This window comes from Hetaerina americana, unplaced genomic scaffold, assembly GCF_022747635.1.
Source record: "Hetaerina americana unplaced genomic scaffold, ioHetAmer1.1.p SCAF_3, whole genome shotgun sequence".
Lineage (NCBI taxonomy): Eukaryota > Metazoa > Arthropoda > Insecta > Odonata > Calopterygidae > Hetaerina > Hetaerina americana.
In genome coordinates, this window is record NW_027286874.1 from 58,045,327 (window position 1) to 58,070,167 (window position 24,841).

The 24,841-nt window shown below is 34.9% G+C and overlaps 2 protein-coding genes across 4 annotated transcripts in view; one reads left to right on the plus strand and one right to left on the minus strand.

The window, feature by feature from the left end:
• Positions 1-1,766: 1,766 nt before the first annotated feature.
• On the minus strand, positions 1,767-10,764 carry LOC139691029 (ras-related protein Rab-9A-like). Of its 3 annotated transcripts, none has more exons than XM_071588747.1 (4): positions 10,381-10,764; positions 9,351-9,615; positions 8,806-9,058; positions 1,767-5,259 (listed from the first exon to the last, which is right to left on the minus strand). In XM_071588747.1, exons 2-4 carry the CDS (start codon positions 9,573-9,575, stop codon positions 4,910-4,912), a joined length of 828 nt encoding a protein of 275 aa, XP_071444848.1. In that variant the 5' UTR covers positions 9,576-9,615; positions 10,381-10,764; the 3' UTR covers positions 1,767-4,909. The 3 variants fall into 3 exon arrangements, with proteins under 3 accessions (XP_071444848.1, XP_071444850.1, XP_071444849.1); XM_071588749.1 differs by lacking the exon at positions 10,381-10,764 and adding an exon at positions 9,910-10,106; XM_071588748.1 differs by lacking the exon at positions 10,381-10,764 and adding an exon at positions 9,724-9,893.
• Positions 10,765-13,302: 2,538 nt separating this feature from the next.
• Positions 13,303-24,841, plus strand: part of Pdzd8 (PDZ domain containing 8) — a 57,101-nt gene continuing 45,562 nt past the window's right edge. Inside the window, exons 1-6 of the mRNA XM_071587257.1 lie at positions 13,303-13,329; positions 13,723-13,922; positions 15,487-15,645; positions 15,904-15,993; positions 16,831-17,056; positions 19,147-19,304. Of these exons, the coding sequence (XP_071443358.1) occupies positions 13,731-13,922; positions 15,487-15,645; positions 15,904-15,993; positions 16,831-17,056; positions 19,147-19,304 (825 nt within the window). The 5' untranslated portion in view covers positions 13,303-13,329; positions 13,723-13,730. The remainder of the gene's footprint in view (positions 13,330-13,722; positions 13,923-15,486; positions 15,646-15,903; positions 15,994-16,830; positions 17,057-19,146; positions 19,305-24,841) is intronic.

Consider the following 24,841-nt stretch of genomic DNA (forward strand, 5'->3'; position numbering starts at 1 on the left):
TATCAGAGAAATGCAAGGTCATTCTTAATATTCAAACATGCCTTTTAAATGGTAATGGCCATTTTCAGTAAGGAATGCTTATGTAAAATGAAAGTAACTAGATATATGTTGTTCTCCTAATGACTACCCTGTTACATCCAATATCATGTAAAAGATAATAGAAAATAACATCACATATTATCTATATATCCCAGAAATGAGGTAGAGAAAGTTGGCATACATATGCTTCAAAGTGTTTCACAGCACTAGTGCCTCAACCAAAAATGAGTTGCAAAAAGTGTAAAATAGAGCCAACAAGTAAAATAAGAGACTCCAAAAGTCCTAATCCAAGTTTCTTCCATGAATGCTTGTTTCCAAAGGCTGCGATGATGATTCAGGACTTTCAGATGCTTTTAGTCTTCATAGATTATTGTTTGGCATTGAGTAATGCTTCTTGCAAGGCTAAACCTGCTTTCTTAAGCAAATTTAGAAGAATGGATATAAGGTACTTAATGAATAGTAAGGCATTATGTGATAAATAAGTTGCTGTTTCACTTAAAAGATAGGTTACCAATATAACTGGATAACAAAATCTGGCAGATAAGAGGAGAAAACTGAAGTTATTTGGAATGTATATCATTCCAGGCAAAGGAGAAGGTAAAAAATTGAGGATTCACTCACAAACCAAAATTTTAGCTTTAAGATAGATGTTAAACTTAAAAACGGAATCTAGTCAAATTTTATCAAAGGGATGATAATGCAAATTTTGTACTAGATATTAATATTGATTAGGACAGTTAAAACACTATCCATCAATTTAATGATAAAGAGATGTTAGTTTAACATAAGCCGAGGTATATTTTGACTGTTTTAGATTGAATGCATGGGCCTTATAAGCAATACGGCCTCAAGAAATATAAAATTATTCCAATTTCTTTCACTAGTTACTGTTGTAACTGGGAAGAGAGGAGGCAAATTTGGGATTCAATTAGTCTTTTTCCAAGGAGCTATGCATGATTTACACCCTATGCATCAACTCTGCTGAGATTTCAATCAAAGAATGGATGTTTTCATTTGAGTGCAGTAATAATAGAAAATAGAAAAAAATTTCAATTTGTAAAGCATTATAATAAAGGTAGGCACCAGCCCCAGTGATGGTGGGTTAACATCCTCGCCTCCCAACCCATAGGTCTCCTCATCTGGGCCTTGGGTGCTTGTAATTATTTATATAGATAAATTTGTTAAAAGTTTGATGTTAAAGGCCAAAGTGCTGTTTTCAGATTAATGCTAATTAAAAATAAATGGCTACTGATGGTAGTGGCCCAAAACCTAGTGCAATTACTAGGGTCAACATTATTCCTATTCAAAAGCCATGATAGTCCTAATTCTTCAAAAAAAAAGTTCTGCGGGGTTCCTTTTTTTACATACATCACAAAAAATGAAAGTCTCGTGTTTTCTGTGATTGCAGGATTTCAAATGAAATAAATTGTGACAAAATCCCATTTTAGTCCTGGTAAAGTTGGGAAGAAAACCAAGAAAAAGTTTAGGAAACAAAGTCGTAGACTAAGCTCTTTCTACAATAAACTTTAAAAATAGCACACCGAAAAGGAATAAGATAACTAGATTAAAATGAACCATAGAATTTAGTTTTTGAACTAAGTGTTGAAAGAGAGACTAATGGCATGTAGAAGTCAGCTTATTTTGAACACTATTCAACAAATCATATTAACATCTCTCATATACTGAGATAAGGGGTTCATTACTACAATTTTTCATTATTTAAATCTTTTTATTTGTCGAAGTATTGTTCCAGATCTTTGATCAAAAAATACAAGTTGACTTAAAAACAACAAGAAATGGCATCCAGACCTTAGATCTCAATGGTTTTGCATCAAATGTTATCAGTTATAAATTATTATACATTCACTAGTAAAACACATACTCAAATGATAAGCAGAATTCCCTGAACTATTTCAGGCATTATTGTGAGCCATAATTTTTAAAAAATATGCGTCAGAACTTCAGATTATAAAAATAAGAATGTTCAATTGAACAAAATTACAGAATATAGTTTGCTAATTATTATTTCAAGCCTTTACATTGAAATAGAGCCAGCTTGAGACAAATACAAAATTATCAAAGAATTGTGTCCTACAAGAAATAATTTATTGCATCCTATTTACAAAACTGCTGCCTAATTAAAACCATATGCACCCACAGATGAAAGTTCTCGCTTGAATTAAGATAATACTGTCAATATGGAAATGGTTATGGAAGTCCTCAGACAAATTTTTGAAAACACACTAACCACAGCATCCATCCCCTTTGTGGGTTAGTCATACCAATTTGTTTACTTCCAAATTTCTTGTTACAAGGACTTCAGTACACTGCAGAATACTGCAAATGAAGGCAAATGTGGTTGCTTTAGCTAAACTAATTTCATCACAGTAATTGGTAAATGATTAATATAACACATTATTTTTACACATGTAATGACAATTTTTTACGTCAATGCATGTACTTATCAACTTTAACATGTTGAACAAACAAATATATTTGCATGTATATACAGTAAGGAAATGCCAGTGACAGCTAAGCCAATACTAAGGACAAGTTTATTTTAGTACTAATCTCAGTCAATATGATTAATTTAGTCACCTCTGGCCCATACCACAAAAGAAGTTGTAACCTTCCTCCCCCTTCAAGCCTCCAAAATTAGTTTTACCTCCTCAATTAAATAACTGAAGTCATGATTATAGGAGTTAACTTAACATTTTATATTTTGCAGTAGCTTGCAACTAGCCTTGAAGTAATATTGAAAATTCAAATTCATAGAATTCAAAAGGTCATCAAGCAATGTTCATTTGAGACTGCACTTGAGTGCGCAAACAAAATTGTTAATGCCATACTTGAGTATAAATTTTAAGTACACCCTTGTTGATTTATACAGAAATGCTTTTCATCAATCTACTCAAGGGTTCTTCCTTAATTGCCCAATGGTTGGTTATTTTATCCATAAAAAGTGAGTATTTCCATGAACAAGGTACCTATCAGGGAAAAGTTTATGAATTGATCTTTTCCTGCATGTTGATTTAATTAATTTTAAATATCAAGCGACCAACTACAGAATTACTTCAGTCTTGGGAAAAAAAATCGGAAGCATCAGTGTAATTGAGCTTTCTGAAATACCTGAGAATAAGTGCATTTGGGTCTCTAGTGTGAGAGAAATAAACTCTACGGTTTCTTGCATTTTTCCTCACCAACTGGGTCAATTAAGATATTGAAATTGTTGTTTATGAATTTTCTTAGCAAATCTATTCCTAGCCAATGTTAGTGAAAAGCAGTCTTTAAAAAATTGATACAAATGTTAAGTTATCACAAAATTAAATAATGTTAGCTTAAAAGCTGCATGTTTAATATTTTACTGAACAAAGTCAAAAATAAATTAACAAATTTAATTTTATTAGTTACAGAATCCCTGCATCAAATCTACAGGGATGTTGCAATATACTTTCCATGTTATCCATTTCTCTCAAGAAACAATGGGATATGAGAAGGTCTGGAATACATAGAGACATCTTAGCTTGCCAAGTTCACTCAAATAGTAGTAAATGCTGTACATATTTAAGAATATTATCACCAACATTTTTCATTGCCCACTTCAAAATCAATAATGCCATGAAAATAAACTTTTGGACCATCACTTTGAAAGTTATTTCATTATTTTTATTCTTTACAGTTTAAACTTCCTTTTTCAGACACCATCTTCCTAATTAATAATTAATGCATTAGGCCTTAGGTCCAAAAATGTATTAACTTCAGAATTAATGAAGATTAATACTTAAATAGTAAAAAAATTAACTCATTCATTTGTTAACCTATAACTGTTGATTACAAAGCCTGAAATTATGTACACTGTCAATCACTAAGACCTATAATTTTCTGGACCAGTTGGCATATAAATAGTTTAAAGCAACTTGTCACCAAGATTTGTATTTAAATTACTTTTCATGCTGAAACTGCATATTTCATCAATATTAGAAACATGACCCCAGTTCAGTAAATATCTGGGATTTCCATTTTTATGAAAAGATTCTGTAAAATTGATCCCAAGCAAGACTGGCCACTGAACACTGCATTTTTACACATTTAGAGCAAATAAATGATCCTCAGAAAGCAATAAAGGTGGTGTATCCTGGGAGAAGTACTAGGCACCAAAATTACTTGCTTAAATTTTAAAACCTACACCATCATGTTTTCACAGTCATGCAAACATCTTAGTGCACAAAATTTGTTCTCATAATTTGGATACATTAAAATTCATTTGAAATTAAAAATGGAATTATTATAAAGCGTAAAAGTGTATACAAAAATATAAATAACGGATAAGTTAAATTTTCTTTCCATAATAGTCGTGGAGAAATACTGCAACAATAATCTTATAAAAAATTTTACATCACAAGATAATACAAGTAATAAAAATCCCTGTCCGAATCATATTAACTTTAAAAGTAATGGTAAATACAAGGTATAATTAACAAGTCAGAGATATAATTAATAGAGTGAAAATAAGCAACAATCTGCAACAAAATTTCACTTTGGAATATTAGCGTCTTTTGTACAAAGGTACTGCGTACAGGTAAAAGCTGTGAAAAAATATTTTCTTGGATCATGACCAAGGAATTATTGTTCTTGAAATTTCCATGCACGATAGCTGACTAGATCTCACTGATAAATGGGTTTTGATTGTTAAAAACCATTTGGTCTTCAATTAAAATGTATAATAAATCACCACTATGCTATAATTCAATAAATACTCGGGTGACTGACTAACGTCAAAGACAATGTCTCAAAACTGCTGTGAAGCTTCAAAATGAGAGCAATTCAACCTTCAAACAATATAAAATTCTAAATATACATGTATGATGCATTAGTCAGATCCACTTCCAACAGTCAAGCAGCAACTAGCCCTAGCACCATCTCCACCACACCTACGATCGCCTTGATGGTGGAGATGCACGGCATCTGCTTGGAGATGTGGCCTCCCAAGACCTGCTTCCAACCTTGCCCATCGCTCAACTGCAAGAGCAAAGGCTGCCTCCACATTAGTAGCATCTCGGGCACTTGCCTCAACATATGGAAGGCTGCCCTTGGCTCGGCACCACTCTTCCGCTTCCTCACGTGACACTTCTCGCCTTGGCCTAAACTTTCCACTCCCATCGCTGACAGTCATGTCATTGACTCCTTTTGATTCGGCCTCCCCTACTGTATTTAAATCACCTATAATGAACAAACAAAAATGTCTGATGAATGCACACCATTTGGAAAATGTAACTGATGAATAAAAAAGATGCTTACTTATGAGCAGGGCAGAATTTGAGCTGCTGAATATGATTAACAATAAAAAAACTAAACTGAAAGCACTAAAAAAAAAGACTTGTGAGCATGGCTAGTAGAGATAAAATGAATTCTCTACTTTACAATGAACTTGGAAAATATGTAACCGCGGAGCTTTCACTTGGAGTACCAGTCTGCTTGAGTTTTTACACTTAAACAACATGAGAAGCAAAGATACCAGATGCTTGATTAAGATAAAAATGATACAAAAGGTAAAGAGCATTAGGCAATATTTGTTTAATTATACGAAGAATATTTTGCGGTGGAAACAGTCTTGGACAAGAAAGGAAAGATTAAGATTAACATTTTTACAGGGAAAAATATGAAAATCACCTTACAACTGAACATAAGATGTGGAAACATAACATGTGGAAATATTTCTGTGGTTAATATGGAAAACATGTTTAACGCAGGTATGGAATTTGTAGACAACTTAAATTGGCCTCACTGCCTGTGAATCTGGAAACTTGACTCTTGTCCGCATCATCAAGTATGGTGCAGGCATGCTCGTGTGTGGCATACCAAATAACATTCTAGGACAATTTCACAAGGCTACCACATTCACTGAATTCCTTGCCCTTTTGTAGTCTAATGGAGTCTACAAGTGATATTGTGAAGCAATGGAAAATTGAGAAAAAAAGTTAACCTAATTGAGGAATGGCTCAAACACTGGGATAAGTAATAAGTTTTACTCTTCTTGAACAATGCTCTGTCCCATTAAGATCTTCAACCGAGAAATGTGCAACTTGTTTGGTTTCTGATAACACAACAATTACCCAACCAATGGACCAAGGTGTTGCGGCATGCATAAAATGTTATTACAGATCTGAGCTAATGACTCATCTCCGGGCTGGCATACAATCCAGTGATGATACATAAACTACAAAAGTTTACACATCTCTCTACAATGCCACCATGTGGACTGCAAAATCTGAAGAAAAACTTGGTCCAGTGATGGGAGTGGTAGTAAGGAGGAAGAAATGGAACTGAAGAAAAAGCACTTTAATACTTTGTACAAAGGTTAAAATGCTTCAAGACATTTAATATCAGATGGAAGCAAAACAAATTACACAATTTCATTGGGAGATTTAGGGAAATATACAAAAAGGAAGTCGTGATGGACAATAATAATGTACATGTGCACAATATTGCTGTACAAAAAATATTACTTATTATTTTGAGACTCAAACAATAGATTAATCAGGAATGATATGTTTGATAAAAATCTGAAAAATCTGGAAAATCATGAAAAAGCATGGAACATTTTCCATTCCCTTGAGATTCCATAAGTCTGGCTGTGTCAACAGTTTAGAGCAAGCCTTGAGGAAAAAAAATTTTTTGTATCTCTGTCAAAGTATCTTCAGGGACTCTGCCAGGTCTGAGCCAGTTATTTTTTTTATAACGGAGGGAGGCAACATGAGAAATCGCATCCACTTGTCTCTACCCCTGCTCACTACATGTTGCACTTTAAAATCAATCAAGCATATGTCACTAGATGTGGAGCACCAGGGCCTACGATTCTTGGAAAAACTATGAATATAAGGAAGAAAGCGATAACGGGGGAAAGGGCAGTAGTGGGTCAGAATGAGGGAGAACCAAACAAAAGGTTCGCAGCCATGGGTGACTATGTAGCTGTTGAGTCTTGGAATGCCTGGCACGACACACAGCCAATTGGGCCAAGTCCCATATTAATTGATGAACAATATAGAGACTCATATTCTCTATAGTGTTCATCAATTAATTCTTGGGAATGATAATTGAGGTGGTTTCCCATTGCCTTCCTCAATAGAATTTTTAACAAGACACTCAATGCCGCCCCACTGAAGTCAGACGCTCCATGAATTACCTTTTGTCTGGCTCCTAACCTTTGACCTATCTGGCATGGGTGACCCTACCAGGAGCAATTAACACTACTCATGCCAGCACAGCTCTAGGGGTCATTGCAATGCACAAGCCCTTCTACCATATCAACTTTGTAGTCCATGGGGGGGTGTGTATGTGTGTGTGTGTATATATATATATGTATATATATATATATACTCATATATACAGAAACATATATAAGGAAAAGGGATAGGAACACGTATAAAGGACGAACACAATAGAGGTGGGGAAGGCGGAATCGAACGGATCACAAGAGTAAAAATATCTCCTCAACCGGACATACGAGGGTCATCCGGAAAGTAGTACCCGTTCGTGCCGCATGAAGTGCTGACGACGCGAGTAGCCGCTGGACGAGGTCAGATAGCTTCAGTGGCTTGTCTGCCATCTCTGAGCCAAGTTGCGTGACGCTAGCATTGCCTGTGTTGTTTCTGTGATTGTTTACAATGTTTAAAAAAATTGAGAACGCCGCCAGTTGTGAAGTGAGGGCAGTGATTAAATTCCTCAATGCAAGAAACGTTCGCCCATGTGATATTCATCGCCAATTAAAGGAGGTGTAGGGAGACAATGTAATGGACGAGTCGTCTGTTCGGCGGTGGTGTCGCAACTTCAACATGGGGAGGGGGAACACACACGACGATGAGCGTTCGGAGAGACCGTCTGTCATTACAGACCAACTGGTGAGCTCAGTTGACGAATTCGTGAGGAACGATCGGCGCGTCACAATTGATGACATCTGTGAGCATTTTCCCAATGTTTCTCGAACAATTGTTCATGAAATTGTTAAACACCATCTGCATTATGCAAAAATTTGTGCAAGATGGGTCCCTCGCGTATCTCAATGAGCTGGCGGCGAAGGACTATGCAGCAGGAATACAGAAACTTGTCACACGTTATGACAAATGCCTTAATTTGCTTGGAGATTATGTTGAGAAGTAGTTTAAAGTATCCTCTTTCAAATAAATTTTTTTATGTTTGTTAATATTTACTTTTGTGGCTTTATTTCACGAACGGGTACTACTTTCCGGATGACCCTCGTACATATGCATACATATATACAGGGGGTTGCGGTAGTCCAGGGGGTAGAGTGGTGGACTACTGACCGGAAGGTCCCGGGTTCGATTCCCGAGTAAGTCTCTGGGCACCTGCAGCTACACCCAAGCTAAGTAATTTTTTGGGTAACAGGTCTTCCTGGGAAACCATAACCGGCACAGGGAAAGGAACTGGCCCCCCTACCCTGATTTGTGAATTTCACACGCCGTCAGGCTTAGTACTAGGTGAACTCTACCATCACCTACCAAACTGACCTTCGGATTGATTACTGTGTTTTTGGTTTATGGTTTATATATATATATATATATATATATATATATATATATATATATATATATATATATATATGTATACATACATATACATGCATACATATATATATATATGTATCAGTCTAACAAATCTTCATGGCTCTTCAAAATTAAGATAATGATACTTGTCAGAGGCTTAATTAACAAGATGAGCCACAGTTTATTGGAGAAAAAATCAACTTACCAGCTTCATGCTTTGACTGGCCAACAACATTGGTCACAAGATCTGCCTTATTTCCCACCACAAGAAAAGGGAAGGCACGGTTTGGAGGATCATCTTGAACGTCTGCATAATGCAGGAACTCTGATCGCCAGAGAGGTAAATGCTCAAAAGAAGCTCTGTCATCTAGAGCAAAGGTCAACAGACAAATATCTGATCCACGGTAAAATGGTGTCCTTAAGCTCTTGAATCTTTCCTGTCCAGCTGTGTCCCATATCTTAAATAAAGAGTGCAAGTTATGAAATACACTTTCAAAAAATTATGATCCAATACTAAAACTAAATCCATGTTATAAAATAAGCCCAATAACATTGACCTGAAGTTTTTAATTGCATTACAATATCTGCAGTAAATGGATCGATGAGAATAGTCATATTTTACATGCCAAAATATCTTATGAAGCAATGATCATAGCATATACAGATGAACAGCAATATATAAAAAATAATACATCTTGATGGTAAATTGTTTGCCCTGACGCAATGGGCTGAATGTGGTGCTTAAATTACCTGTAATGTGTATGTTTCTCCACCAATTGTAACATCTCTATTGAGGAATTCCACTCCAATAGTATGAAAAGAACCCTCATCAAAACGGTTGTGAACAAATCTGTTCATAAGACATGATTTTCCAACTCCTCCGTCACCCAATATCACTACTTTGAGGAGTGTATTACCTCCCCCAATTCCAGTGGGACCCCTTGTTATCACCTGTCCCGTTCCACTGGATCCCATGTCGTGTCCCCGTTATACTGGCAGTTGATTAACTGCCTCACTGTGAGTAAAATGAAATTAAGAAGACACCAGTTAAATATGAATAATGAAAGAGACTTGAACGTCACTGTACTGCCTAAAGTATACATAAAACGATACTGCTATTTACCATTTCTACCTCAGAACTACTTTAGTGGCGGGATCAAGAAAATTAGTCGCATTACTATATAGGTAGATGTTTTTGAGCCACCTTCCTTGCAAACTATTTTATAACTTTACTTAAAATGTGGAATATTCCACTGAACGTACGCACAAATCGGTAATTTCAGTTATATATATCAGTCGCATAAGTCACCTTTCATTCACTGCGTCAGTAACTGGTGACTCATCAATCAACTTCATGGTTCCAAGGACAAAAACAAGCGTATTGAGTATGGTAGAAGGCTTGCCACGCCCAAAGTAATTTAAGCGAGAATAATAGATAACAAATATTAAGAAGGCTTTGCTAAACTCTGTCATAAGAGTACAGTTTCACGATTGCAGGCTATATGCGTACACTACCTATCACACCTGTAATAGTTTCCACAGTAAACAATTATCAGAGGTGGCCGAGGAGGAAATTAAATTAGTAAGAATTTTAGCATTAATATTTTCACAAGGAAAACAGGAGTAACTAAAGAACGCATTTCGCAACTGATGATGATTGAGTACGTAAATATATCAATAGTAACATCGTAATACAACATATATCCATTAATTTCCCAAAAAAAGTTTTAACTCATATACACTCGTAGTATATCTCATCAGATATATTCTTTCGAATTACCTTTTAATTATGAACCCAAGTAATCCATCACTGAGCCCAATGAGGCATTAAATTTAGATGAGAATAAATCGAGTAAATACTCTCCATTGATATTCAGTTCGGCCTTGCAGACAACTTATCGAAGATACTATTCGATAGAGACAATCGAATTGTAACGATTGATTGCCGCCTATAAATTAATTTGAGAATCTTATTAATTATTTTTGTGTATATCTTACTTAAGAAAAAAATTAAAACGCTAATGTTGAAACACCTCCACCTCAAAGTAAAAAAAACGGATAATAGTTGCGTAAGGTCAAGTTTGCCAAGCCATCTCTTAACGGGCGATGTAACTAATCGTAATCAAAACATCGAAGAAGAAAATATTTGACGGAATGTCAAAATTTGTATATAAAATGTGTTAATTATTTAGGGAAACCAAGATGAACATGTTAAGGGGGTAAGGCGCACTTCCTGTTTACGAATCATGTATTATTATTTCCTGCTTTACTATTCTGCATTCTATTCTATTATTTAATTCATTGGAGTGATTGTAAGCGATAATTTATATTTATGTTAAAATCCGCTTGAATTATCTTCGAAAAACTAACCTATGAAAGAGAATGCATCTATTTCACTTCTGCTACCCTGAAACAATTTAATAATGTGTATATATTGAGTATTATCGCTGAGACTCGGAAGTTACCGGGGTCTCCATCATCCTCAAGACGGATGTCATTTTTCTTTGCGGTTTATATTGCGAATTATTATCGTGCATCGGAATGTCTCCTACAATGTTATGCTCTTTCAGGAGACTTGAGCTTTATTATGTACATATATTGCTCCGTGTTTTTAAAATGTATTCCAACTTTCTCCTCGGATATCCCTGTTATTTAATTATTCCTTTGAAATATGGGAAATATTCATTGACAGATCAAGAGATTGAGCGATGGTCACAAGTAATTGATTATGGGAAAGATTTTTTTACAATCATACCTTTGTGAAATGAAATAATTAGGTAGTTCCTTCATGCATTTGAAGGCCTCTTCCAATTTCAGAAACAGCCTTATATGTAAAATCTTGTTGCAGGAGTTGGTTACCCATGTATATTTTTTATGGATTTCCATTTTATGGCTGTCCAGAATAACCCCAAAATACACCGAACGAAATATGCTTTGTCAAATTTTTAGGTATGCATATTTATATATATTGAGACCCAGTACGTGAAAACTTACTGTTTTAAGCATTTTCCACCCACATAAAAAACACGAATGCTTCTTGTATAAGCTGGTTAATGAGATACCTAGTAATCAAAAATACTTGAGTTAAAGTTATCTATCGAAATGTGAATAAATGAAAGCGATAATCCATAATGATATGTTGCTGTTGTTTGGTGCGTCACTGACATTAGAAAATTTCAGATTGCTTGATTTAAAATCTTTCTATGTTAACTATCCATCGTGTTCGTCCCTTGGTTTCCCTTTCGTTATATTCCTTTGATTTGAAGGTATATTAAGTTCACTAGGTTACATTTGTCAGTGTAGTCCTCCACATAATATTTCTCTGCATTTATTTTTGATCATTAAATCTTCTCCATCATACTCTTGGGCAGATTTTGAAGGCTTCTACCAAAAAGTGTCATGGTATTCCAATTGCCTATTTGTCATATATATCGCGTACAAAACTCAAATAAAACTGTTCCTAATGCTCTCCTTGTTTATGAGCAGAACGTGGTTTGGCACGGTAGTTGGCTCTTCACCATGAATTTCCCTTTAACTTAAATTATTTTGCTCGTCATGCATTTTTTTCAGTCTCTCGTGATAGTTATTTGAGGTTGTTGAAAGATTCAATGACAGTATTCTAATGTTTCTGCTTGTAGAACAACACATGCCTTTGGGTACTCTTTTTCATTCATTAGGATTTCAGTTTCTCGCGGCTGCCTAGGTTTTCCGCTAAATCTACCGTCTGTCTCAGCACCAATCTCTTTTCCGTAATATTCAAGGGTTGATTGTTTGTCTTTTTGTGTTACCTCAATATAATATGATAACTGAAAGCGCTAATGTCTTATATATATCCTCTGATTCCTACAATGCAAGTCTATCTTCACCTTTATATTTTGTTATCTTTCTACATACCTGGGATTGATCTCATTATGTTCTTATTTTTCATCAATGTATTATGTGTAATTCAACTGTAATTTTTTATGAAAATCATTGTGCCATTAACTGTTGTAGCAATAGAATGTATATACTTGCTGCAGTGAGTCAGATCATTTGATATGGTCCAATTTCTTTTTGAAAATTCCAACTGGACCTTCTAGTCAGTGATACCTCTTGTATTAAGAATTAGTGTTGATTTTTATCACCTTTCGACATTTCTCTTTATGAAAAATTCAGTGCTGCATCATATATAAGATGCTTATTCAATAAAAAGCACATTCCAGTGATTATTTAAGCTTGATAGTGAAGAGAAGCTATGAAAGAAGTGCCTCATTTTCTCTTTTCCATTAATTGCTCCACAGTACACATTAATAGTTATTATTTGTACCTAGAGCTATTATTGAAGTAATAGTTCTCACTTGATGCAACCAGTTCATTAACTAATTATAGGTGCATTTACATAATTTTCACTATAATGCGTGGGGGCAGTTGATTCTTGTATGTTTTTTGGAATATGTAATAAATGAATAAACAAAAGTATTCTCATTAAGAAAACACATTAAGCACTCTCTAATATTTTATGAAGTATTACTACATTTGTTAAATCTTCTCTAAACAGGTGGAGTTGCCAAATGGCAGCTCGCGTAATGTGTTTGTGTCATTTATTTGTTAAATGCCGGGCTGATGCTGTTGTGGCATGATTATGTTCTAACACCTGGAAGAACTTCTATAAAAATGCTTGACTATTATCAGTGAAGAACCATTCCATGTAAGAATTTTTTGGGCCTATTCCACAAGAAAAACTTCAAAGGTTTTAATTTTTTTTTTAACTCCAAAATTGATATGCATGACTCTATTTTCTGTTGGAAATTAAGTCCTACAGTCTTGTTAGTTGCAATTTTTTGCACAATATACCTTTTTTTTAGAATCAATTATTTGTTGTGAAATAATATGTTCTAGTAATAGGTAAATGTCTTCTACATTTTGTATTGAATCAATAATATAGTTAACAGTAATCCTGTAATAATAATAAAAAGTAATAATAATGATAATTGTTTTATAACTGGTATTATGCTAATGATTAAAGGTTTGTGATTGAACAGACTAAATACATTGCCACATTTTGATAGTTTAGTCCTATGACTTAAAATTTTAATATATGTGATTTATCTATTAATTTAATTTGCAATTACTTTTATTTTAGTTTTAACAATGGAGTGGACTTGGCTTCTGGGTTGGCTGCTCATAATACTTGGTTCTCTGGTATCTGGTGTTGTGGTGACACTATTGGTAGAGTGGTATATATTCCAGAAGTACCTCACCACCCTGCCTCCTGCTCAGGAAGAGAACACTGACCTAACAGGCTCGGAGTTCAAAAGTTTACCTTCTTATAATCTTCCAGAGGTATTGTGAAAATAATAGTCAACATTTATGAATGAAATGTCATCATTACCTTAATCATTTTGTATCTTTGTATTCTATTGTATTAAATTAAGAACCCATTATTTTTGGCACTATAATGTTTTTAAAAGTATATAAAAATTTAAGATGCTAATTTTAAATTATGCAATGTAAAAATACATGTTGCTTTCTCAGATAGCAACCGACTCCAGTTCATTTAAAATTGAGCAGCACTCGATCTAAAATGAGAACTTTTCCATGAGATGAGGCATTGTATTTTTCACTGAAAAATACAATACATGACCCATCAACAGAGATAACCGGTGCATGAAAAACCTACGGATATATTCACAAATATTATAACATCACAAATGGTTTAAGCATGCAATAGATCTCAAAAATGGAGTTTATTTGACTTGCAATATACTAATTATAACCTAAAATTTATTTTAAAAATATGTTAATACAACACACAAGTTCAGATGAAATTATATCATAAGTGAAATGAAAAATTCACGGTGGCAGTTTAAGTTAATGTATATGTAAGTCATTTTAACGTAAATGTGATATAATTGTTATGAAACATAATAGCGTTTGGTATCCAATAGTATCGGTACCAGGTGCAATCTGAGGTTTTTAATGTTAATGCATGTGCAGATACTATTTTTGCCCTCCACAAAGGTGCCTTCTTGTTTGTAGGATTCATCCTGATTTTGCAATAAAATATTAAGGAAAAGATATTCCCAACTGCTTAAGAAGCAACGTAAGGCCTGTTTGCCAGGATTGCAAAATGAAAGCATTTAAATTATTTGTGTACATATCCTGTATAGCTTGGTCAAAATAGTTCCTTGCTTAAAAAAAGTAGAGTAAAACTTCACATGATGCATGGCCTAATTGTTTTTTTCACCATTAATTGGCTCCATATCCATGCTCCGACTCCCTAACCAATGTTATCTTCATTTCTAAAATGTCCACTTGTGGAAATGATCCCTTTCTGTACTTGTGCCGTATTTTCATTGATTGATATTACTCTACTATCAATGTTTTTATCAACAAAAAGCTTGCAGTTTATGTCAAATCACGTTGTTACAAAAATACGTTCTATCCTTGAGAGTAAGCAACACACGCATCCATATTTACTTACAGTGAACCCATGCTCGTGATGTGTCAAATGTGTGAGAGGCATCTTCTTTTGATATGTTTGCTTTGAAGTTTTTATTCAATGCAAAATCAATGACCATGAAATTATTTCATCACCATTCACTTCATGAAGATGTTTAAAGTTTCAGCAATTTTAATTTAATTTTGTCACGGTTTTAATTCAACACTCTAAGTTTATCTATTGATTGATGGCTATTATCATTCAAATTCAAGAGAAAACTGATGAATTCATCTGTGCATCTTGTGTATCAGACAAATGCTCTAACTCCAATTCAGTGATTGTCCACAAACAAGCTTGCACACAAGCATTTAATAGCTCTACCATGAAAGTCAGTTTATTTTTGGCTCTTTATCCTGGGTATCATGGTTTGTTTTGGTGTACTGATTTTCTTTTAAAAAATTTAAGGCTCTTATAGAGGCCCTCCAAAATAGTGGCCTTGGCTTGCCTGGAGAACTGCTTGAAAGTGTGAAGGTGCCCAATTCAGAAGGAGCAGGAGATGGCTGTTGTTTGGCACTTAATCTTATTGTCCAGTTTGTGTTTCGAGAAATTCGGTCTTCAGCCATGGTAAGTCTATGTAATTTATAAAACTTGTTTTTCAAGAATTAAAAAAGAAGTGGTTGTCAGCACCACATACTAAACTATATGTGATACATTGTACATATTTATGATTTATACAGGAATTTTTTTAAGAAGTGTAAAAGGTTTATTGCTTACCACTGGCTTAAAACACTGTTGTAAGCAAAATTTGTTAAAAAGACAGCCATTTATTAATAAAACTAATAAAAGAAATTCATTGATTTTGATGTAAATATTCTTCCACAGGTACGTCACTGGTTTCTTAAAAAGCTAAATTTGGAGTTTGAAGAACTTGTGACTCGCACAACCACTGGAAAACTATTTGAGCGTGTGTCTGTAAGTACTGAGTTTCAATTAAATATGTTATCAATGAACCTTCAAAGAGAGGGGACATTGTATTTCATGAATTTTCATTTTAATGATGACTGGTACCACTTTTTATAAGAAATCTCTTTTAAACAAATTTTTTAATAAGTAAGTTTTCATTTGGCAATCATCTGCATTTTAAATCATATGCATCTGAAGTCAAACCTTTTGCGTTAAACATTTTTATCAAGTAATCAAATGGTAGGAGGAAAGATGTGTTAATATAAATTAGTGCCAGTGCATAAACCTTGTTTCGACATTCACACTCATTAGCTAGTGGCAATTAGTTAGAGGCTTTTTGTGGAGTTAAATATTAGAAATGTGGAGTGGAAATAATCCGATAAAATTGCTCCTTGTAATATTTTTGAGTATATTGTGGCCAATTACTAATGCTATCCAAAATTATAATTTGGTTAAAAAGCATAGGAGATAGGTAATTGAAATTCAGTCATTGAGTTCAGGTCATTGAAATTTTTAGTGTTGGTCCTTTAAAGTGGTACCAAATAGTAATGATATAACATATCCATTGTTGAAATAGAAAGAAAGACTCGTACTTTTCCACAGATTTTATTATACGGCACGACGCGTTTCACCGACTTGCGGCATCATCAGGTAATAAAATCTGTGGAAAAGTACGAGTCTTTCTTTCTATTTCAACAATGGATATCAATTACTTCCACGAAGTGAAGCCTGAAACAATAGAATACATGATATAACATAGTTGAAAATTTTATTTTGAATTCTTTATGAATGTGTACATCCCTGTCATAATATGTTTCTTTATTCTAAATATTTTTCCCCTTTAAGATCCGAGATATTGATCTTGGTGTAGAAGCTCCTATTATTAGAAGAGCCTGGGTACGAGATGTTCAACTTCATTCACCTTCCAATAAATGCCAGCTGTCCAGTGCATCTCCATCTCCACTTCTGAATTCATTAGATGTTGGTTTGTCTCTTCTGTATGCTGGAGGATTTCGAATAGTAACTCGTGCAAACATGGTCCTAGGACGTACAGCTCACTTATCCATTGAAGGTACTATCTTAAGAAGTTACATGCCTATGCCTATTATTTTATGCTTATGCTCATTTGGACATAAGCCTTGCTCAAGTTTTTTAAACTTGTTTAAAATGTTAAACTGTATATGGAACCATATCACCGTAATCAACCCAAAGTGGGTTTGATATGTTAGGGTAGAGCTAACCCAGAACTAAGCCTGTGTGACATGTGAAATTTGCACACCAGGATAGGGAGAGCAACGAGTGACTTTTTGCATAACAAGATATGAGGAGATGGGAATTCCCGGAATGATTGCACACCTGCTACTTCAGTTTGTGTTTAGTACTCTTTCCACTAGTATCTTAGAGTGTCGCTAGTGATCTCACTTTTTTCAAAAATTGTGTTCTGACATATTATTAATGGTGATGTCTTCATACAAAGTTTTTGTGCATAGTTTTTAAAATGACCCTGATGAAAAATCCATAAGAGGAAAGTGATGGGAGAGTAAAAATAACAGTTGAAATAAAAAATAAAATCTTTGAAAATCAGCAATATGCAGCAGTTCTTCTGTGAATAGTGAGAATGATGCATTATGACCTTACCTTGAACTATATACAAAGTATAATCCCAGTGACAACCTTTCCTCATGCACTTACTCACCTGCCGTACTTTTCTGATGTGGTTTTTTCACTTAGTCGGTGAGTCAGAGGAAAAAGATTTCTTTCCGTCTTAAATCTTGGCAAGCATCAAAGATTTCATGATGTGTGTGTAACTTCAGAACTCTGTGATGTGAGTCCAGAAGCATTTCTGTTTGGCATCCTTATATCTTCCCCTAACTTACCTCTCGTACATTTTCAGTGATAAACACAGTTTAAATTATTTGATTTCATAGTTTTGTAATTTTTTCTAATCAAATTTCGTTAAGGTGTATAATTTTAATTGCCTGAAATATGCTATGTGTAATCTGTTGTGCTACAAAACATATAGTTCTCATAGTCACCATGTATGTTATGTACTCAAATTTTTGGACCCAATGTTGTGCTAAAAAATGAATACTCTGTACAGAAAATTATATTTTGCCAAATTTGCTATTAGTTGGTTATAGTCTCCAGTTAGAAAGTAATGCCACCTTCTTTGTGGCGGTAGGAATCAAACACATTGCCGTCAAATGCATACCAGCTCATACTTTTGCTGTATTAAACAGCCTCAGTCAAAAGTGAAAATACCTGCAACTTCACCCTGTTTCGGTTGTATTGCTAGCAAGTTGGTAGGAATTCCCATTCTGGTCATCTGTGAGATTTTTGGTGCTATAAACACTTGGCCCTAGTAAATGATAGCAGTATGCATTGCTGTAATTAGTGATATGGTCAAGAATCAAGAATTTAGGCAACTTCTATTGTACTTAGTTGGAAATACAGATAAATAGGAAAGAAATGATGCACAAAATTGAGGATTACTTTTATCATTATTCATATTTTCTTTTTTTCCATATTGCAGTTATAACATATTGAGTTGCGCATTTATGTTCTTTGATAAACTTTGAAAGAATACATTGAACAAAATTTATGTGGCCTTTATCTACCCCCTGATTTCCTTGTCTTCCCACCCTCATCCAACCCACCCTCAGAATAACTAAATTTTGCCTCCTATTGGTAACCGATTCCTAAGAAATAACCAGTTCCATTTCAGCTCCAGCTTACTCTCACCCCTTACAATGTGTATACTAAATACATCACACAATTTTAATTACAAACCTGTACCTGATAATGCCATATCATAGTGAAACACATCATACTCAATAAATTCTGTCGAAAATTACATCTCTCTCTATCATTTAGAATGTGGATACTTGATGAACACTTTAATGTTGAGATTTTGGAGGTCATAGGTGGTTGACAAATATGTGCTACCTAGAGTTTGTGTCATATTGATTATTCATTTGGTTTAGGCACTGAGTATTGAGCGTGATGGTATGGTAGTTCACTTGGTAGATGTGAATTTAACTTTTTGCTCCCAAATATTTTCTCTATTAAGAGAAGGTTGTTTAATTTCTGAAGAAATTTTTTTTGCTCGCACAATGTACATAAATGTTGAATGACTAATGCATGATGCATAAAAACTTTCAGTTCGTCGCCTGTCAGGAGAATGTGTACTAAGCTTTCGCCGCCGCCCATATGCCCATTGGTCTTTAGCCTTTGTTGGAGAGCCACTTCTTGATCTGAATGTCCGATCTTTATTTCAAGGAAGGTCCTTGTCGCAAGTTTCAACTTTAATTACTGGCCAGGTGAGAGATTAAAAGTAGTTTCTAGTTAGACTTAATCATATGATACTGATGATTTTTACATATTATATTTGTATTTACAGTTTTTTCAAGTGTACTCAAAAATTTAATTTCTAGCCACCGTATGTGCTCATTTTATTAAGTTGGTATGGTGAGTCATTTTCTATAGAGACGACCTAATTATACGTGAATTTCATTATTTATCTCGTCTGGAAGTTAAGCTAGTGAATTGATTTCCTGCCAAGGGATTCAATTCCATGCAGAGTGATTGAGCCTGAGTTGCCTTTGGCAGTATTCAAATGGAATTTTAATCAAAGATTTCTCTCTTTACTGTGACTGTGTATACAAACATCCTTTGCCACAAAGGAATGCAATTGTGATAAGATTTAGCTGTTATTTTGCTATCAAAATCAAAATTCTTATCCCTCTAATATCTCATATAGTGCCTTCTTTCTCCATCATGCACTTTCTCCCTTTAAAAGACACTGCTCTCCCTTGTTAAATCAATATCTACCCCGTCAACTGGGTGCCATAACAGTCTGGTAGATATGTACTTGGTAATACTGAATCTTTTTACATTTCAATAAGAAATACACTAAATTCCAGATGTCCTTCTCTTATTCTTTTTGTAGTAATTTGCTCTCATTAGCTTGTCTCCTTCATTTGTTTCCAGCTTTGAGGAGAAGCCAATTGTATTTGTCATCTGGCTGGTAGCACCTGATTTGTTAAATTCCTATAGTCTTACTTTCCAAACTGTATTATCCTTTTAGAGAGGTACCAACTTTTTGCAGATGAAGCATTCATATGTTTTTAAAATGCCTTTGTTTTATTTCCGCTTGACTTTTGCACTTTCGAAGTTTCATTCTTATGCTTCTTCTCTTCAACTAGCTTGGATTTTACATATTGAGGCAAATTAATCATCTTCCCCCGTTTCAAGGACAGTCTCAAGGGTATATTTTAGGTACATATTTCAGTACCCTGCAAGCCATTGCTAGGGTGTGTGGCAGGGAGTGAATGCACACCAGAATAATTTTGAACTGGCTATGACCCAACTGTTGTCGGACAATATTATTCTGATTCCTTATCATTCGTGGAAAATATGACATCTTAAATGTCTGTTGTACACTTAATCTCTCTAATTTTATTGACATGGTCTCTCCTATCATAGTGCGATGGGGGTAGTAATACATTTTCAACATCACTGATAAAGAGACATCACTCCAATTTATGCAAGAGATTTAATCGGTAATTAAACCTTTGCTCTGTGAGTGATTCCCAGCTTAGCTCCTACAATATTTTGGATATGCTACTAAATTTATCATAACAAGCTTTCACAAATTTAGCTCCTCTATGCTGCACATGATCCAATTTGGCAATCAATCCAGCTGTTTCAGGATCCCATACACTAGCAGCATATTCTAAATGAGGTCTAACCAGTGAAAGATAATATTTCTCTCTCACCTTTTCATTACGTACGAGGTCTATCCAATTAATACACAAACTGATGCAATCTGGCGGCCGTGACGCAGACTAAAGCCCCGCCCACTAGCTGGGCTAATTGCCTGAGACCCTATGAGCTGTCTGTGCTTGGCAGATCATCAAGTTACGTGTATGGTGCCAGTTATGTTAGTTTCTGTTGTCCTTGTTTTTACTGTTTGTCGAAAATGGAAATTGACAAAATCACGGAGGAAAGAATCAACATCAGGTTTTTGGTGAAGTGCGGTAAAAGTTATCTAGAAATTACTGAAATGTTGGCAGGTGGTTATGGTGATAATGCTCTGAAGAAAACATTTGGTTTCAAGTGGATTAAATTAAACCAAAAAATCAAGAAAAAGCCAATGAAAAATCAAAGTTGTTCTCCTGGTTTTCTTTGATGTTGGTGGTGTTGTTAATCATGAATTTCTTCCTGAAGGACAAACAGTAAATGCTGAGTTCTACCTTACAGTTCTCAAGGGTTTGAGAGATCGGGAGCATCGTGTGTAACAAAATTTGACTCAAGGCAATGGATGGATCCTTCACCATGACAATGCACCTGCACATTCAGCAATGATTGTTCACCAGTTTCTGGCAAAAAATTCAATCGCCATCCTTTATCATTCTCTTCATTTGCTAGATCTCTCCCCCTGCGACTTTTTCCTATCCCAAAATGCAAAAATGTGATGAGGGGACGTCACCGGGAAGCAAATAAAGCAAGACACGACAAGAAAACTAAACAGCCTAACTAACAAGGACTTCCAAGGGTGCTTCAAACAGTGGAAAAGAAGATGGAATAAGTGCATAGCAATGAATGGAGTACTTTGAAGGGGACAAAATCAGTGTAGGCTAAGTTTTGAAAAATAAAGTTTTTATAGCCTCAGTTCGCATCTGTATTGGACAGACCTCGTATACCCATGAGTTTCGCCCATGAGAGGTCGTGAGTGAGGGTAACTCCTAAGTATTTACTGGAGTCTATGCATTGCCTTTTGGTGTTCCCGATGCAGTACGTGTTTAGGAGGGAATTGCTCTTTTTCCAAAAATTAATCACTGCACACTTTTTTAAGTTAAATTCTAACTTCCAAGTGTCTCACCAGCATTAATAATAATAATAATAATATTTTTATTCATCCAAGAGACACAGTGCATAGTAGCTCTAGCAAGTGTATAGGACATGTCATGGTTTACAAAAAATAGAAAGTATTACAAGAAACAAGTGTTACAAGGATAAAAGGAAGGAATGAACATTTATGAATTAGGTCTCAGGTATTCTTTGATGCTGTAAAAACACTTATCAGAGAGGTATTCTCGGACCATTTTCTTGAATACTGGTTCACGCTCTTCTTTTTTAATACATATAGGTAGGTTATTATATAATTTTATACACATTGACTTAGGACCATTTGCAGCCATGGTTAAGTTTGTTGATTTTACATGCAGGTTGTTGCATTGTCTTGTATTGTACAGGTGAATGCTATTGTTCGTTTCAAAATCTGCACTATAATTTTTAACAAGCATTATAGATTGATAGATATATACACAGGGAGCAGTTAACAATTTTAACTTTCTAAAGAGAGGTCGACAGTGTGCATAATAATTTTCATTGCACATAATTCTCACCATCTTTTTCTGTATCTTTAGAACACTGAGAAGGTGAGAGGGCAGTCCCCACAATACAATTCCATAAGAAATTCTTGAATGAAATGATCCATAGTACAACATAATCAACACATTTTGACTTACAGTGTGTCTTATTATGGAGAGTAAGTAGTACACAGAATTTAACTTTTTAATTAAGTTCAAAACGTGGAAATTCCATTTGAGGTTACAGTCTACATGAAGTCCTAGGAACTTAAAATTACTTACAAAATTTAAATTACTACCATATGTTGAAAAAGAGTTATCAATTGTGCTGTGCAGAGATGAGAAGACCACTGCATGAGTTTTTTCAACATTGAGAACCAGATTATTACATTTGCACCATGTAGACATAGTTTTCGTCAGAAGATCACCAGCCACAGCCAGATCCCATAAATTTTTACTGGGTGTCATTGCACTCACATCGTCAGCATAAATAACACATTTTTTAGAACCATTTAACTGCAGCTGCCCAGGAAGATCATTAATAAAAATTAGAAAAAGTATAGGTCCAAGCACTGACCCCTGTGGTACCCCTCTGTTGACCTCCAGGGGGGTGGAGAGGTAAATTTCTCCATCATTTTTGTAGGCCACCCTTTGTTGCCGATTTGCAAGATAGGACTTTAGCCAGCTCAGTGCTACTCCCCTGATGCCCAATAGCTCACATTTTGATATCAACTTACTGTGGTCTACAGTATCAAATGCTTTGCTCAGATCATAGAAAATTCCCAAAACCTTACATTTAGAGTCAATCTCTTGAATTATATAATTGATAGCTTCAAAAAGAGCAAGATTAGTTGACTTTCCCTTGCGGAAGCCAAACTGGTTGTCTGATAGCACATTTTGGCTTTCAAGATAATCAACCAGTCTTTTGCTGAAAACACACTCGAGAATTTTACCAAATTGTGAAATGATAGATATTGGTCTATAGTTTTTTAAATCGTTTCGGTCCCCTTTGTTCTTATAAATTGGTAAAACCTTAGCCATTTTAAGGGAATTCGGGTAAATGCCCTCAGCCAAGGACTGGTTCACCAGCATTAGCAGTGGTGCTAGAATGAGATCTCCACAGTCTTTTAATAACTTTCCAGTCACACCATCAATGTCAGCAGAGTGTTTTTTCCCTATCTTATTGAGATAATAGCATAATTCACTCACATCACAGGGTTTAAGATACATTGATGTATAAGTTGCATTATTGATTGACATGGGCCCTGAAGGCACAGGATGTGGGGAATTAGGTAGAGACAAAAAAGCTTTATTAAAAGCATTGGATATTTTACCTGGTTCCGTGATTAAGTTGCCAATGTTATCATTTACCTGGAGAGGCAAAACCATGGAATTTAAGTTGCTGTTGCTTTTTATGATTTCCCATGCTACTTTTGAGAAATTAGAGGCATTCCTAATCCGCCTATCATTATACTCCTTTTTTGCCTGCTTTATTAAATACCTGAACTCTCTTTTTTGCTGGGAGTAAAGCTGGTATGTTGTGCTGTCACTAGAAGATTCAATCTGTAAGTACATAGTTTTCAATTTTTTTGACATACTGCGGATTTCGGGCGCATTGTATAGCATTAAGATCATCTGATAAAGCTGCTGTGTCCTCAGAATTTTGGATATCATCGTAAACCACTGCATCATCAGCAAATGAACATATCTTACTGGTGACTACAGAGTTAATGTCATTAACGTAAAGAAGGAATAAAAGAGGTTCGATGACACTTCCCTAGGGAAATCCTGAAGTAACTTTACTGCATTTGAGGTAACTCATCTATCACTACTCTTTGCACCTGACCATTCCGAAAGTCTTTCATTCAACCCAGGATATTTTTATCTTTGCCATATGCTTCTAGCTCTATAAGTAGTTTACTATGAGGTGTTTTGTCGAAGGCTTTCTTATAATCTAGAAAAACTGTGTGCACAGGAACATTGCTCTCTCTCAAAATAAGCATATCATGAACAAAAAACATTAGTAATGCCTCGCAGGATACCCTTTCGGAAGTCATGCTGATTTATTTTTGATAGCTCCTGACTATCAAGGTGTCTCACAATCAAACTAGCAATGATATGTTCCAGCAACTATGGGTTCCCTTTCTCCGTATTGTAATCATCTTGGAGATCACTGAGCACTGGAGTACAAAATGATAATCTTTCATTTCTTCTATCTCCTGCTCATTTCCAACTAATCCTGATGCTGACCTAACATAGTCTTTTTCTAAATTGGATAGATTAAATTTTCCTAGTAGATATAGTTTATGGCTGTTTCATATACTGTCTGAAGTTCAAATTACGTTTCCCATGCACTTTCACTTTTAAAAATGCAATAAGTATTCTACATTTGATGCGGAAGAGATATGGTGCTTTTTCCTCTTTTTTGTACTACCTCATAAAATTTGACTGAAAAATATTATTTTTATTATTATTTTAACTGT